Source organism: Osmerus eperlanus, chromosome 17 (genome assembly GCF_963692335.1).
Source record: "Osmerus eperlanus chromosome 17, fOsmEpe2.1, whole genome shotgun sequence".
NCBI lineage: Eukaryota > Metazoa > Chordata > Actinopteri > Osmeriformes > Osmeridae > Osmerus > Osmerus eperlanus.
This window is the reverse complement of record NC_085034.1, coordinates 12,720,120-12,737,732: the sequence shown is the minus strand read 5'-3', so window position 1 is coordinate 12,737,732 and position 17,613 is coordinate 12,720,120. Positions and strand designations below refer to the sequence as shown.

The window sequence follows — 17,613 nt, the reverse complement described above, 5'->3', positions numbered from 1 at the left end:
TTCTGACAGTTTGTGCAGAAATTCTCACCCTAACCGACTGGTTTTCGGACGCCCCCAATACAGTAAAACTGCACATTTTAGAGTGGCCTTTTATTGTGGCCAGCCTAAGCCACAAAATAAATATGTTTGAAACCCCATGGGATCAGTGTTTTGCAACCACTCCCAGCTGTATAATACACTTTTCGATTGAAGATATTTCAAGCCTCTATGAAGTTCCTAATTGCCTCACGTTAATTATGCCACAAACCCTAGATATATCCTGTTATTCAATAAAGTACAAAATATTTCAAAGAACCTTTATTGATCACATTTTATGTGGTAGACCACATTTAGACCAAGTAGGAGCATTACTCGATGATTAAAGTGAATTTGTTTTGAAAAAGACAGATTTTGATTTAATCAGAAATAGAACATAGAATAACATTCTGATAACTTCATCACTGATTGCAATTAGTTAAGCTATTAACAACTGCTGACTGATGTACACTTTATGCTCAAGACACTCTTGCTCTCCAAAATCTTTGGACATGCAGTACTTTATATATCTGTGCTGCCTTATTTCTGGGGAACAAATTATGGGGGGGTTGTTCTGTGAGTGTTTTCACAGTTCTGGTATTTAGGTACAAGCAATATAGGGCCAAGTTTAAGAATTACAGCATTAAAAACTGTCACTTAGTTGGGACACAGTTTAGGACAAAATAATTAGCTATTGTTTCACTCTTTGCCAAGTGATTGGAAGTTGGTCTAAAGTAGATGCCTCTAAAATAGCTCCATATCTGCCATTGACCTGCTGCTTCCTGCTTCAGAAACTGTATTCACTACCAGATGGTCTCGACTGCCAAACACCTCTGCCACTGTAGATAAAACACACAAAAAGGTAACTGTTTTATGTGCATGCAAAAATAATTTACAAAAAACAACTAAACCAAACAAAATTCCTATTGGTTATTTCTCAGTAAGAAAATACACAATTTACCTGCAGCCACATCACTTATATCCCAAACTCGCAAGCCATCTTTCTGTCCTCCAAAGGCATACACAAAAGGCAGATCAGGGCAGCAGGATGCGCAGAACAGTATACCCTATAAAAAAAGCATTTGCATCATGATTTAATATCCACATGATAAACAATGAATCACAAAGCTCAAATGTAATTTAAAAATAGCAGGCTTGCGGGCTCTGCATCCGGTCAGCCGCCTCAACAATGGAGGCCCGGAACATGGCCCATTCGGACTCAATGTCCCCGGCCTCCCCCGAGACATGATCGAAGCTCCTTCTGACAGGGGATTCTGCCAGCCGTTCCCAGCAGACCCTCACATTACGTTTGGGCTTGCCAGGCCTGACCGGCGTCTTCCCCCACCATCGTAGCCAACTCACCACCAGGTGGTGATCAGTTGACAGCTCCGCCCCTCTCCTCACCCGAGTGTCCAAGACATTCGGCCTCAGATCCGACGACACGACTACAAAGTCTATCATCGAACTGAGATCTCGGGTGTCCTGGTGCCAAGTGCACCGCCAAGGCCCCCGCCTTCGGCCGCCGCCCGTCTCACACTGCACCCGACCCCCATGACCCCTACTGCGGATGGTGAGCCCACTGGAAGGGGGTCCCACGTTGTCTCTTCGGGCTGTGCCCGACCGGGCCCCATGGGAAAAGGCCCGGCCACCAGGCGCTCGCCATCAAGCCCCGGGCCTGGCTCCAGGGGGGGGGCCCCGTGACCCGCTTCCGGGCAGGGGCAACTGAGAACCATTGTTTGTTTTCTTCATGGTAGTTTTTTGAGCCACGCTTAGTCTGGTCCTTCGCCTGGAACCTGTTTGCCTTGGGTGACCCTACCAGGCGCATAAAGCCCCCGACAACATAGCTTCCAGGATCATTAGGACACGCAAACCCCTCCACCGCGGTAAGGTGGTGACTGCGGGCTCTGCATCGGTCCGTCGTGGTGAAGAAGGAGCTGAGTCGAAAGGCGAAGCTCTCTATTTACCAGTCGATCTACGTTCCTACCCTCACCTATGGTAACGAACTGTGGGTAGTGACCGAAAGAACGAGATCGCGAATACAAGCGGCCGAAATGAGTTTTCTCCGCAGGGTGTCCGGGCTCTCCCTTAGAGATAGGGTGAGAAGCTCGGTCATCCGGGAGGGGCTCAGAGTAGAACCGCTGCTCCTCCATGTCGAGAGGGGCCAGTTGAGGTGGCTCGGGCATCTGATGAGGATGCCTCCTGGACGCCTCCCTGGTGAGGTGTTCTGGGCACGTCCCACTGGGAAGAGACCCCGGGGAAGACCCAGGACACGCTGGAGGGACTATGTCTCTCGGCTGGCCTGGGAACGCCTCGGGGTCCCCCAGGAAGAGCTGGTGGAAGTGGCCAGGGAGAGGGAAGTCTGGGCCTCCCTGCTTAGGTTGCTGCCCCCGCGACCCGACCCCCGGATAAGCGGAAGATGATGGATGGAGGCTTGCAGAAAACCTGACATGCAGACGAATAATTTGATTTGTTAGTGTTTAGGTCAGAGATTCGTGCAGGCATGTCAAGGCCTTTTCCACACCAAACTCGACAAACTACTTCTGTATGGACCTCACTTTATGCATGGGGAATCCCTGACCTAAAAGCTATCAAACACTAAATACAAATTTCAGCTGCAAGCAAGGTCTAATTACCCAACACCACCCAAAACCTCCCTAATGCTATTGGTGGTTGGAAGCAAATCCTGCATCAATGTTCCAACGTCTATTGAAAAGTTAAAGAAACAAAGTGGGAACCAACACCCCATGGAATGAGAGATTCAACAAGTAGGTGTCTATATACTGAGCAGTGTCCACATACTATTGGCCACATAGTGTGCCTCACTGTACAACTATAAGGAGATGCTAGGCTCCTTGGTCTCTGCTGGGATCTGTCAGTTCCCACTAGAAGCGCCAAGCCGGTTTTCCCTACTTATAGTGCGGGGAGGGGGTCAAATGATCCCCGAGTATTCAGACAGGGAAAGTTATTACTGACATGTAATGATCGCTAGATTACACTTTGCATGGAGCCAAGGCAAGGTCGGAAAATGAACTTGCCTTTGTTAATCTGTCATTCATTTCCGTGTTGTTAGTCAGTGATTATTTTATTAGAACATTTGTTGTCTAGCCCTTCAATCATTTAGAACATTTTATTTTATTACAGCTTAAAGGATGTCCCACACATTGCTAGTTAGACTGCAGTTATCCAGTTATCTTGGTAAAACATGTATTGTTTTTCATTTATTGTCAGGACATGGTCTGACAAAAATTAGATGCAAGAGTATATAATTAGTTTGGAAATTCTAGGCAATAGGCTTACTTGATGGACGACATGTAAACCAAACTTTATGTTTAGCCTATTCAATGTAACAACCTATCATCATGACAAGAAAGGCAATGTATAATAGGCAGTGGAGTGTCATACTGGTTCAGAATGTCTGTTGTGGTTTTATGTATTACTGTAACATTGGGGCTCCAGTTCCAAAATGCGGGACTGTTGTGCAAATCAGCAATGTAACGTTAGCGTAGCAAACTAGCGATTCAATTAAGAACATGGTTGCAAATACATATACAGGACTGTGTAAAGCACTAAACAAGACTCATAATTTTTTAATTGACAAAAATATTACATTTACGGGACTCTGGATGATCTGTCCGCCATTGTTGCAGGTAGCGCAGTATCAACATACCCCTTGGTTTCAAGTAAGCTCCCGAGCTCACTTGGTTTTAAGGGGTGTATACCCCTTTGTCTTGGCCCTAGCCATCGATCAAAAAGAGTATTGGGACACCACTTACTCTCACAGGAACGCGCAAAACTAAGGTAGGGGGTAGGGGTAAGACAGAGTATTGGGATTCGGCCTAAGATAACCTACTCAGTAAAATTATCTAAACTTCCCATCACAATGTGATATCCCATCCCCCCTTCTAATGATCGATGGCGTAGTGAATTAGTGGATTTGGTCTCAACAGTTCCTTTCAACCTAGTCAATTCAAGTCAACCAGGGCTGGACTGGTCATCTGGCATACCGGGCATTTGCCCGGTGGGCCGACGCATTTTTGGGCCGAATCGCTGATATAATTTATAGGCTTTTTTTTTCCGGGCCGGTCCATAAAGAACTGACTGCCCATTGGGAAAAATTGTTTTGGTCGGGCCGGCCCATAGAGAACTGACAGCGGCCCATTGGTTAATTTTCTTTATTGACACTGGCCTGACCCAATCAAATCCAGGAACCCCCTTCCCCTGAATCATAATATCGCCTCCCGCAGGCCACACGAGCTGTTGGCTAATGCGTATGCTAGTTTAGCATCGCTAAAATGGAAAAACGACCACCAAAGCGCAAGGGAGGCACAGAAAAGTTAAGGGAGAAAAAGATAAAAAATCTACAGGTGAATGCCACAAAATGTGCACAAATTCGAACATGTTTGGGGGGGGCTTTAGGTTTGCATAGGGTCGATAGGGACTAGTCACAATCAAGTTTGGGAAAGACACAATTGTCCCTACCAATATTTTGTTAATTTTTGACAAAAATATTTTGCACAATATATTTGCAAAACTCATTCGTATTATTATCTACACTATGTTCGTCGCCCAGAAAAGTGAAAATACATTTCCAAGTTAACCAATGCGCCTCGAGCCTGCAAGACAAGATGATGCAAACAGAAAATGGCATGGTAAAATGTATGGTTACAAACCTGAAACTAGTGTTAGAAGTCACAGAACTATCCATATTCTTCCAACAGATTCATCTACCCCTGTTTTATCTGTTAATACCCCACAGATGAAACTGGCCCTTCTAAATGTTAGATCACTAAATAACAAAACATTTCTAGTTAATGATCTGGTCAAAGAAAACAATTTAGACTGCATCTGTCTAACAGAAACCTGGCTAAACAATGACACGGCAACAGCAACTTTGATAGAAGCGTGTCCGCCTGATTACAGCTTTCACCAAGTTTCAAGGACATCAAAAAAAGGTGGAGGAGTCGCAGCTATTTTCTCCTCTAAACTGTTGTTCAAAATCACTGAGCTAGGTGAATTCACATCATATGAATATCTTGCTATAGAGCTCAAAACCGAATCAATACGTTTTGTTATTATATATCGGCCACCCAAGCACTCGCCAATATTCATACAAGAATTCTCTGAACTATTATCACTATGTGTCACTAGATATGACAAAGTAGTTTTAAACGGAGACTTAAATATCCAAGTAAATAAAAAAGCAGACCCAAGAACTATTGAGCTCTTAAATCTCCTTGACAGTTTCAATCTAACTCAACACATAACAGACCCAACACACCGGCACGGAAACACACTAGATCTAGTGATAACAACTGGACTAAATATCAATAATATTTCAATAACTGATCTACCCCTTTCAGACCATCATTATATACTTTTTAATGTGGAAATTATCCTAACAAAAACCAAAAAAGAATTCTTAGTCCATAGAAGATATTTAGACGATACAGCTATGATGACATTTTCTGAACAATTTGCTCTATATGAGCCGACTAACCATGATTGCTCTCTGAATGAAATGGTAGAGAACCTCAATGATGCACTATTATCTGTGTTAGACTCTGTTGCACCACTGAAAACCAAAAAGAAGTGCACAAGCAGAACCTCCCCATGGCTGAGAAATAAAAATGTTAGTGAAACGAAAAGAAAATGCCATGCAGCAGAGAGAAAATGGAGGAAAACAAAGATCACTATCCACTACAATATCTACAAAGATACACTAACCACCTATAACAAAACCATCCGTCTAGCAAGGAGAGAATATTTCTCCAACATTATTACAGAAAATGCCAGAAATTCCAGAGTTCTTTTCTCCACCATTGACCAGCTGCTAAACACTGTCCCTGCCCCACCTCCATCCTCAGCAGTTAAATGTGAAGAGCTTGCTTTGTTCTTCAAGAACAAAATAACTTTGATCAGAGCGAGTATTATTAATAGTGGGGTCGAAACTGACATCAGTAAATTCTGCAACATAACCATGAGCACATTTACCTGTATCACACTTAGTGAACTTTCCAAAATTGTCAGCGAATCTAACTCCACAACCTCAGATATTGATCCTATACCCACAACATTCTTTAAGCGAGTGTTTGATAGTGTCTCAGGTCCGGTGCTAGAGATTATAAACACATCCCTTAGAACTGGCGTCTTCCCAGATGCCTTCAAAACAGCTGTTGTAAAGCCCCTATTAAAGAAACCCAAATTGGATAACAGTCTACTTGCAAATTACAGACCAATATCAAACTTTCCATTTATTAGTAAAGTACTGGAAAAGATAGTTTTAGTCCAATTCAATTATTTTCTTGAAGAAAATAACATCCTGGAAGTCTCGCAGTCAGGTTTCAGGAAATATCACAGTACTGAAACTGCTCTCACCAAAATAATTAGCGACCTCAGACTAAACTCTGATGCAAATAAAGTCTCTATCCTTATCCTGTTAGATCTCAGTGCAGCATTTGATACAATTGATCACGACATCCTAATCAATAGACTGGAAAAGCTTATTGGGTTCACGGATAGTGTATTGAACTGGCTGAAATCATATATCACAGGAAGGAAGTTTTATGTTAGTTTAGGTGACCATAGGTCCAAGAAACATGAGAACTGCTACGGGGTTGCTCAAGGAAGCTGCTTAGGTCCATTACTTTTTTCTCTTTATGTGTTACCACTCGGCGACATAATCAGAGAACATAACATAGATTTCCATAGCTATGCGAATGACACACAACTATATATATCCACTGAACCCAACGATGCAACGGCCATCAATTCCATTACCAACTGCCTGTTGGCAATAAACAAATGGATGAATGATAACTTTCTTAAATTAAATGAAGACAAAACCGAAGTCCTACTATGTGGCCCCAAATCCAAAAGAGAGATGCTTATTAAGAATCTTGGAGGCTTAACCCCCTGTCTTAAAACAGAGGTGACGAGTCTCGGTGTAATCCTGGACTCAGATTTGAATTTCAACTCTCACATTAATAAAGTGACCAAAACAGCTTTCTTTCACCTGAGGAATATAGCAAAGGTACGACCATTCATAAACCAAAATGATGCAGAGAAGTTAATTCATGCTTTTATATCCAGCCGGCTGGACTACTGTAACACACTTTTCACTGGTCTTCCCAAGAAAACCACTGAAAGACTACAGCTCATTCAAAATTCTGCAGCTAGATTATTAACCAAAACTAAAAGGAGAGAACACATTAGTCCTGTCCTAGCTACTTTACACTGGCTCCCTGTTACCTTCAGAATTGACTTTAAGGTCCTTTTCCTCACATACAAAGCTCTACTCGGACAAGGACCTAGCTACATTGATAACTCCTTTATAAACTACACACCAGCTAGAACACTGCGATCATCAAATGCAGGCCTATTAGAGGTCACCAGAAGCAGTCATAAGAAGATTGGTGATTCGGCCTTTGTCAATTACGCCCCAAAACTATGGAACAAACTACCCATAAATATTAGGGAAGCAAACACTCTAGACATTTTTAAAAGACAGCTTAAAACCTACCTTTTTACCGAAGCATTTAAGTAATTTTATCTCAAAAGGGTTTTCCTACTTTTTAAAGTTGTTTTCTCTCTTGAACAGAGATCTTATTGGGATTTTTATTTTTGTTTGAATTGTTTATCACTTGTATTATTGTTTTTATTGATTTTATTGATTTTATGTAAAGCACCTTGAGCTACAATTCTTGTATGAAATGTGCTATATAAATAAAGACTTACTTACTTACTAATTTAATTGGCTGAAACTTCGTGAATCGTGACTTGCAGAAAGAGGGCAGTAGTCTGACACGGTAAGCTATTAAATACGCCAGGAAATAATAAAGCCACATATTAGTATTTCGTTTGGTCTCAGCATTGATATTTTTGACCCTTTTGTGCTTTGTAGAAAGGAAAATCAAAATGCCACCCAAAAAAAAGAGGGATATAAGAAGTTTTTCCCCCACCCAGAGAGTAAGTAAGTTAGCTAACTATCAAGAAGGTTGTTGTTAACTGCTAGCCTTACATCGCCACCCATTCTACAATGGAAACATGTTTTGAAAGTTGTTAGTGTAGTAGAGCATGTAACTTTTGCTTGTATTAAATCTTTACCTAGCGTCTGCAATCTTTCGACCAGTGTGTTAGCAGCAGCTGGCCTTGTTGAAGCCAGAAGGATAAAGCTGCTAACCTACCCACATAATGGGACTGTGCTAGTTTAGCCTAGTACCAGCAGGCTAGCAACTCAGAAGTGATATTAACTGGTAATAAGTAGGCCTATATGATCCCTTGGATAGTAATATGGCTATCCCTGTAATCTCGACCAATGTCACCAGTCAACTAAGCATGGTTAGTGTCTGTATTAAATTGATGAATTACTGTGCAGGAAAAACAGCACCCTGAAGCTAAAGATGTAGAGCATATTGGTGATGCCCAAATGTATGCATCATATAATTCATTAACCCTTGTGTTGTCTTCGGGTCACATGACCCAAAGGTTCATAACGAACCATCGTTGTGTTTACCCAATTTTACCCAATACAAAAACAAATAAAAATATTTTTCTTTTAACCTTCGCAATGTGGGGGATCTGAGACAGCCCACCGGTTAAAAGAAAATGCTTCACTTTGTTTTTGTATGCGGTAAAGTTGTCGCAATACAACGGTGGGTCACAATGACTGATGGGTCAGAATGACCCGAAGATAACACAAGGGTTAATACATAATTTCATTGCTCAGAAGTCCAGTACAGATGATGTAGGCCTAGTACAGCTCCATAAAACCTGAACCAATTACCTACATAAAAAAAGGAATTATTTTAAAATGCATTCAGGAAACTCAGAAATCCAGTATAGTGCAGGCTGAGGAAGCAGCAGCTGGACCATCAGGGCTTCAGGTAGTTTTTGTTTTTATATGGCGGCGGGGGGGGGGGGAGGCAGGCAGTTACCCTACCAAAGCTGAGACCAAACCTACGCCCTTTCTTTAGCTGCTTCAACATCAGCATTACCTGTAGAGGAATGGATAAGAGCGTCTGCTAAATGACTAAATGACTAAATGTAAGGAGGAGAGGTGGCTGTCTCAGAGAGGCCGAAACATAGGCGATTGACAGTCAGGGAAGAAGCCCAGGAGGAGGAGAGTGACCATGACAGGGCCATGGGAGCGAGTGAGGAAAAGATGGAAGAAAGAGTAGTTGACGACGTGGTAAGGAGTAGGCAAATTAACAGGGACTCATGAAGGGAGGGAGGCTGTGTGTGTGTTTCTGTATTGTATTTAACAGACACTGTTGTCCAAAGCCACAAAATATGAATCTTACATTAATTTAAATTAACAGTAAACTGTTTTAAAAGTTGCTAAGCCAATATTAAGCAAAATAGTAATAATAACAATACAATATCAAATATCAATATGTATATATATTTTTATACCATATACAAATCATAACTCTAAGAATTAATTAATTATTTAAGTGTAAGATCGACAGATAAGTCTTAAGACCCTCCTTGAAGGTTCAAAAACATCACATGAACGCAGAACACTAGGCAACTCATATTATAGAATGCACCCATATTTTAAGGACTGTCTGCAGGGAATGTGTCTGACCAGTCACGGTGGGTGTGGGCCGCCTGGGCCAAAAATGCCAGGGCCGATCTTTTGTCCCAGTCCAGCCCTGAAGTCAACCAACCTTCCAAGCATTCCATTCTGATGCTTAAACCGCCCTTTCACCAGCTCAAGTATACATTTCCTTTAGATTATTGTTAAATTGATGCACTCTCTGTACAGAATATGGGCATTCATTACATCCAGATACTCATTTACATTTTCTCACTTGACTCATTTATACCTCTCAATATTTCAGAAGTGCTATTGTAAGCTACAATAGCACTTTGATTGCGAAAGAGGAAGTTGTGTGCAAAGTGTGTGGAGACAAACTGTGGCCGCCTCGTGGAGTCACAGAGCCCCATATTCTGTCCGTGCTATGCTTATAAATTACATTTACATTACATTTAGTCATTTGGCAGACGCTCTTATCCAGAGCGACTTACAGTAAGTACAGGGACATTCTCCCCGAGGCAAGTAGGGTGAAGTGCCTTGCCCAAGGACACAACGTCATTTGGCACGGCCGGGAATCGAACTGGCAACCTTCAGATTACTAGCCCGATTCCCTAACCGTTCAGCCACCTGACTCCTGAAGAGCAGTGTATCAGTTATTACGATGGAGAGTCTTTATCTTTATTCAGCTAATGCATTGCACGTACCCATTCAACTGATACACTGCTCAACCGACCACAGAACACCGGTACCAAAATTACATTTTATCAGGCATAACATCACAGTCAGTGTCTCTAATTATTATAAATTCTAAGCCTCCAAAAAAGGCTTGGTTAGACTTTTGAAAATCCAATGATCATGACAGCCTCCGCCCATGCCGACATGTCCTTTTATTAGGCCTATCTCATTATATTCATGATTGGGTTAGCCTACCATCATCAAACTTGTTGCAAACTACCAAAGTCATACAATCTTAGTTTTGCTCATGTGTGAATACATGTGAAATAGATTTATTAGTTAAGTTTTATGAGATGATTAGTAGTAGTAGTAGTGGAGCAAAAGCACTTAATTGAATTCAATTAAATTGTTGTCATAATTTGTCATCATTATAGTCTATAGATATATAAACTATACATATTTTACTAGACATATAAATCTTATTTAGGCTATATAACCTTTGTATGAATGACAGACTTGCCCTTGCAACATCTGCTGATAGAAAGCAAATTTGAAAGACAGGAATTATGTGCAGCTGGAAGCAATTAAACAGGAGCAAAATAGCCTTAAACTTGGTTTTCCCGGTGTGATGAAATAAAGAAATACTGGGAGAATGCCTTGCAAAAGTATTGAACCACATTGCTGTTTTTCGTACTTTGTTGCCTTACAACCGGGAACTTAAATTGATATTTATTTAGATTTCATAAAATGTACATTAAAAAAGTCAACATTTTAAGTGAAATGAAAAGAATTGTATCAAAAAAACTGAAAAGTGGATATGTAGCCAATTTAACCCTTTTGCTAATAAGCCTTTCAATAAATTCTGGTGCAATCTGAATTTATTTACCTTCAGAAGTCACAATTAATTATATAAAGTCCACTGGTGTGCAATCTGAGTGTCACATAATCTGTCACATGATCTCAGTTATATACACCTGTTCTAAAAGCACCATGAAGACCAAGGAGTTCTCCAAACAGGTCAGGGACAAAGTTGTGGAGAAGAACAGATTAGGGTTGGGTTATAAAAATAATATCCAAAACTTTGAACATTCCACAGAGCACCATTATTTAAAAATGAAAAGAATATAGCACAACAAACCTGTCAAGAGATAGCCTGGCTCTGCCCTCCTATGTACTTCCGCTCAATTTTGATTTTGCTTCTGTACTAGGTCTGGCCATGAGGTAAGTAAGTCAGATGTCTCCGGTTAATTTTCTACCAGCCAATCAGCGAACAGAGGGAGTGGCTGTCGTGCGCTAGTTTGTGTTGTAGTTCCGTAATGGCGGCGGAGAAAGATGCGAGCGAAGCCATTCGGTCCGTTGTGGCAACGCTGCCGAATATGCTAAAGCCAGAGCAAGAACGTTGGTGAGTTTTGCTGAGTTTTGTTGGTGGCCATGATGTTGTGGCCCTCCTCCCCATGGGGTTCGGAAACGGTTTGATTTTCCAGCTACGGCAGCTAGCTGTGTTACAGTAGTGGTGAAGGAATTGGCTAAGGCGAACGCTAGCGATTGGTTATGGCAGATCGGAGTGGCTCTGGGCAGATCCAATAGTTTTAAACTTCAACAGAGTACCCGCCTACAAGGAAGTCAACGCTTGTCAATGGAGAGTCTGGTTAGGACCAGGCTAGTCAAGAGAGGCCTGTCCACCAAAACTCACGAATCAGGCAAGGCAAGGCATTAATCAGAGGCAAAAAAGAGACCCAAGATAACCCTGAAGGATCTGCAAAGCTCCACAGCGGAGATTAAAGTATCTGTCCATAGGACCACTTGAAGCAGTACACCCCACAAAACTGGGCTTTACGGTAGAATGGCCATTTTACTATGGCTATAACTATGCAAAGACATTGCTGTCTCCAAAATGTTTGGGTGACTCCCAAAACATATGGAAGAAGGAACTCTGGTCAAATTAGGCTTACCACTTACTTCAGTGGTCTAAGAGGAAACATTTAAATGTCTTGGAATGGCCTAGTCAAAGCCCAGACCTCAATACAATTGAGAATCTGTGGTATGACTTCAAGATTGCTGTACATCAGCGGAACCCAACCAATTTGAAGGAGCTGAAGCAGTTTTGCCTTGAAGAATGGGCAAACATCCCAGTGCATAGATGTGCAAAGCTTATAGATAAATACCCCAAGCAGCTGCAGCTGTAATTGCTGCAAAAGGTGGCTCTACAAAGTATTGACTTTGGGAGGTTGAGGTTTCTTGTTAGTTTCACACAAAAAATGTTTTTGGCATCTTCAAAGTGGTAGGCATGTTGTGTAAATCAAATGATACAAAAAATAATCCTCTTTATTTCCCGGTTGTACAGCAACAAAATACTAAAAACACCAAGAGGGTTCAATACTTTTGCAAGGCACTGTATCTAGGAAAAGTCAAGAAAGCACGGTCCCCTCTCCTTTCAATTGGGTCAAATGCCCTTCTAGTGTTGAATAGCAGATGTGGTGATGACTCCAAAACTGTTCACATCCCACAGTGATCTACCTAACTGACTTGTTATCAGAGAATGGTACTACATTTCAAGACTGACAAATGTGTATACATTGGGAGTTTATTGGTGGACAGTAGTGTTGTCAGGATACCTAAATTTGGACTTCGATACTGTGTAGTATCGCGGTACTCGATACTGAAACGATACTAATGATTTAATTGAAATGTAGTAATTTGACAATGGTTTAGTCTTTTTCAATTGGAACTTTTTACAATGTATATAAAAATGTAAGCATAAATAAAATGGTTCCCCGGGTGGTTGAACCCCTGAATCCCTGTTCCCCCTGTGCTCGATGTTACAGACTGTGGTAAAGATTAAACTTTTTGAAGACCTCATCGCCACTTCATGTTCTAATCTGCAACAAACCTTTAATTTAATAAACAGTTGAAGTTTGCAAATAAATCTATAGAGCACAACCATACAACAGAACTCATAAGCTCGGAAGAAACAATCAAACAAACAAACAAACTCATCCTTCTCCAACCAGGAGGCCGCAAATTTACATTTCCCCATTTCGGAGTCTGTTTCGCGGCATGTGGAGGGCGACACATCACCTAACCGTGCATTTTGCAAAAATACGTGACTCGCTGACCGAGCACGTCGTTGTTTACAATATGGGGAGGAAAATAAATATATTCATGCATACTTTTTGGAGTCAAACTCTTTGGACAAAGCTTGAATTTTTTTTTATACCTCATAAAATCGGGATTAAGTCTTTTTTTTAATACCTTTTAAGGGCCTTAATTTTCCCAAAATGATTTATCAACTTTTAATACTTTTTAAGACCCCGCGGATACCCTGTTATTAGGTGCGCTACTCAGGAATAAATCCTAGTGCGTAACTGGGAGTGGGGTTCTTACCTCCATATGCCTGCGCCTCGCACATTAATTTTATATAGCGGGACAAGTTATCCCTTACTTCTCAGGGAGAGAATAACAAGGTGTTGCGTGAGAGCATGTGAACTGGTTAAAATGTGTGAGACTCACAGCAAATGCGTGAGACTTGGGAGCCCTGCATTAGTTGTGTTACAGACTCTGAAACGACAAAAGCTAGAATTAGCGTAGGCTACATCTGACTAACGATTGAGCAATAAAACCTTAAAATAAAATACATTATATAGGTAACCTTAAAACCTGCATGTATTTACACACACAATGATACAAATCACACAGCTCAACCTAGCAACAGGAGAAAACATAATTGTTTTGTGCACTCGCGTGGATGGGTAACAGGGCAACTAAAATTAACACTAGTGGACAGTATACAAGGTAGGGCAATCTACTAGCATTATTAACTGAAGAAAATGCTAATAGCATCCTTTTGTCCTGTGTTGGCATTTTGAATTGTAAAGTGTTCGGATTAGTCTACATGGCTATGGATACAAAAAAGAAATCAATATAAATGTCTTCAATGAACAAGCCTTTTAATAATACTAGTGCATGGTGCCTGTGTAAAATGGGTGGCACACACACACACACAGATTCCTGTAATTATAAATAGGGCACAGTGCCCGCAATGATGTCGGTGGCACACACTGATTTCTGGGAAGTGTCCGTGATGCAGCTGGTGATGACAGTTCTTCTCAGTGGTTATGGTACCTATATTTCTCGGATCATTGAAATTGTCTGTCATCTCTTAAGTACTCGTTCAACCTCCACATCGATTCTAGTCAAATTGCCAATGCTGTGGTAGCCTACATTCATGCAAATGCTTATGTAGCCTTCATTAGTCTGCTGTTTCCTATGTTATAAATTACTTATGTAATGTTGATCAAAATGTACTTTATTGGTTCTGTTAAATTGTCTCACCACTACAAACATCCTGTTCATAATTAAATCCAAATGGTTGAACTACTTGTCATAATTGTAGGCCTAATTCACCATACAGCGCTTGTACATTTGCAACGTGCAGGCAGTTTTTACATAAACACATTCATTTTATAACAAAATTCACTGATCTATACTGAAAGTATATCCACTTTATATTGTCGTTCTAATAGCTAGCCAGCCCTTTTGAAAGCAGCTGAATATTGGTTGTAAAAGTGAATTCGCTTCTAAATAACTAAACCGAATTTTCCTAAACACGCTTAGTTTCATTTAATTGCGAATGCCCTTGCTAATCGCATTCACGGTACTGTACTGGATTATAAAAAGGACACCTGCAAAATGTGAACTTTGCACAGTGCCCAGTTCGCACTCCGTTGGATTTTAAAAAGAGATGTTCAAGATATTCGCAGCAAACTCGCTGCAGAGGACCAATCAGAGTGAAAGGGCTGGGACGTGAAGAGAGCAAGCTAAACTGAAAAAAAAGGCAGAAATGCTTATCCAAACAACATTAATCGTGGCACTGCACTCTGTTGAATTATAAAGAGGACGTATGGAGAATATGAACTTTGCAGAGTGCCTGGTTCTTGAGATGAGAGTTGGAAACTAAACCCAGTCTAATTTGTGTACACACACACAGACAGATTCCTGTAATTATTAGAGAGATAATATAATATTAACGGACAATCAAGTAAACATTGAGACTTACCATCTTCATGTCCCTGGAGTGAACCAGATTAGGTTTGTTCCCCAAGATGTCCCAGATTTTCACATGTTTGTCTGCAGATGAAGTTACCAGACATCCTTTTATCTGGCTACTGAGATTCAAGCCTGTATAATAGTCAGAAGATTAGGGGTGAGTTTTCCAAAAGTTTCAATAGCAAATCATGTCATGTCCACCGAAGGCATTGTTTTAAAGACTAAACAAGCCATACAAGATAATTTGAAACTCCCTGTACCTGATACTTCTCCATCATGTGCCTTCAGTGTGAACACAGGCTTGTCTGAGCGTGCATCCAAACAGTAAACAAACCCATCTTCAGTGCTTGCCTGAATGAGACAGTAATGTATATGTTTTGGGGATGGGTTAGAAACACATGTATGCTACCCAAATAGACCTAATAGGTTGTCTTTTATCATAGTAGCCATAATCAACTTACCAGAAAGTTGCAAGGTGAGAAGTGATTCCAAACCACCCTCTCAACCTGACCACTGAACCTCCAGGTACGATGGCAATCATCCGGGCTGCGGCAGTCATAAAGGATAGACGACCTGGACAGAGGAAGATGGGTTAATGTTTGTCTAGGACAAGCAGATTTGGGGTCAGTCAAGTAGTACAGGGGTCAGATGGCTGAGCGGTTAGGGAGTCGGGCTATTAATCAGAAGGTTGTTGGTTGTTGCAAAATGACGTTGTGTCCTTGGGCAAGGCACTTCACCCTACTTGCCTCGGGGAGAATGTGCCTGTACTTACTGTAAGTCGCTCTGGATAAGAGCATCTGCTTAAATGTAGTACATGTATAGTACAATGTGCAAAGTTGTCTGATCAAACATGTTAACAGAGAATAAACTAGCTATGCTTGTTCTATAGGGATGAATATAGTTATGAGTAACTTAACCAAACATAACCTTGTTCTCACTGGACACTCAGCCATTGATGCACCTTCATGACTAGATGCTGACATTAGGGGGAGGGAGATGATCCCATCATCCTCTGAGGAAGCAATTGTTTCATAAAGACGGCCCTTAAATCTTCTAACCCACACCACCCAGACCACCTAAGTGGGCTCAAACATTGCAGAGAAAGGTGAACTGAGGAAACATTAAAAATAAACATTTGTTTGTAAATATAATTTTCGAAAGCTTTTTATGATTGTTTTTAACATTTATTTTGTGTCTTTTACGAATAACAATATTTGTTGTGTTGCATGATTTGTTTTTAAAGGTTTTCCACAGTTGTGCATGTAGCAGACCAAATGTGTTTGCATATTCCTATTTTATTAACTCGAATCAACATATCTAAAACTATCTCCCCTAATAATATTTCTTCGATTCTCGAACCTGGCTCGAGCCAGGTTTGAGCCAGGTTCGAGCCAGGTTCAGTATTTGCTTACGTCAAGAAAAGTTGCCTGGAAATGTGCTTGTGGATATGAAGAGGGCACGAGCACAAAAGTGAACATTAGCCGATCGCTGATTTACCTGTGCTGAATGCACAGGTAAATCACATGCCACAATGCACAAGGAGAAAGGGCTTCATAATCTACAGTTGCCTGACTTAGCTGTAGCCCGTTTTACAAATGTTTGCACACATACATGATGGTTGTCTATTTGTAGTTTATTTCCGTTATTTTAAAGCAGATTTAACCATTTTGTAATGAACGTTATTATGTTCATGGCATGACCAACGTAATTATAGCCTAATATAACTAGAGAGGGTACAATTTCTGGGGAAATTGTAGGGTGTGCTTGCTTGCGTCGGTTGCACAGGGGTCCGTTTTTTTATGACATTTTTACAACTGATATTTCTGTATATTTTATATAAAAATGCATAGGGCCTACTTATTATTTATAAAGATTACATAGATTTAAAAACATATTTTTTTGCTGCTCATTTACAACTCAAAATACGAGTGAAGTGTAGAATGAAATATGATGTCTTCTCATTTCCCCTGCAAGAGGCAGCCCTATAGCTGAATCAAAACGAATACATTTGTCAGACCGGTATAAAAATTGACCTAATCTCTATGACTTAAACGTCCTTTTAAGTTTTCCCTTCTTGTGATATTTTCAGTCATTTAGCCTACTCATATTGCATTCATTCATTAATAAAGAACCCCCTTTGAAGATTATTCTACGACGTTACCGGCAGTAGAAGATGGAATCGCGATTCAAACAGAACCATCTGCTAACTGAAAATATGCCCCCCAAAACGTAAATAAGCTTGACATTTATTTAGTGGAAAATCGCTCATTCATAAAAAGCTCACTGGTAGCGATGATTTGTCAGTAACAACGCAAAATGCGATATAGCCCTGTGTAGAG

At 40.8% G+C, this 17,613-nt stretch overlaps 1 protein-coding gene across 1 annotated transcript in view; it reads right to left on the bottom strand.

The window, feature by feature from the left end:
- Nucleotides 1-282: 282 nt before the first annotated feature.
- The window catches only part of pwp1 (PWP1 homolog, endonuclein), a 93,783-nt gene continuing 76,452 nt past the window's right edge, over nt 283-17,613 (bottom strand). The window contains exons 11-15 of the mRNA XM_062482874.1: nt 15,736-15,847; nt 15,535-15,625; nt 15,285-15,406; nt 977-1,082; nt 283-854 (exon numbers count right to left, since the gene is read on the bottom strand). Of these exons, the coding sequence (XP_062338858.1) occupies nt 760-854; nt 977-1,082; nt 15,285-15,406; nt 15,535-15,625; nt 15,736-15,847 (526 nt within the window). The 3' untranslated portion in view covers nt 283-759. The remainder of the gene's footprint in view (nt 855-976; nt 1,083-15,284; nt 15,407-15,534; nt 15,626-15,735; nt 15,848-17,613) is intronic.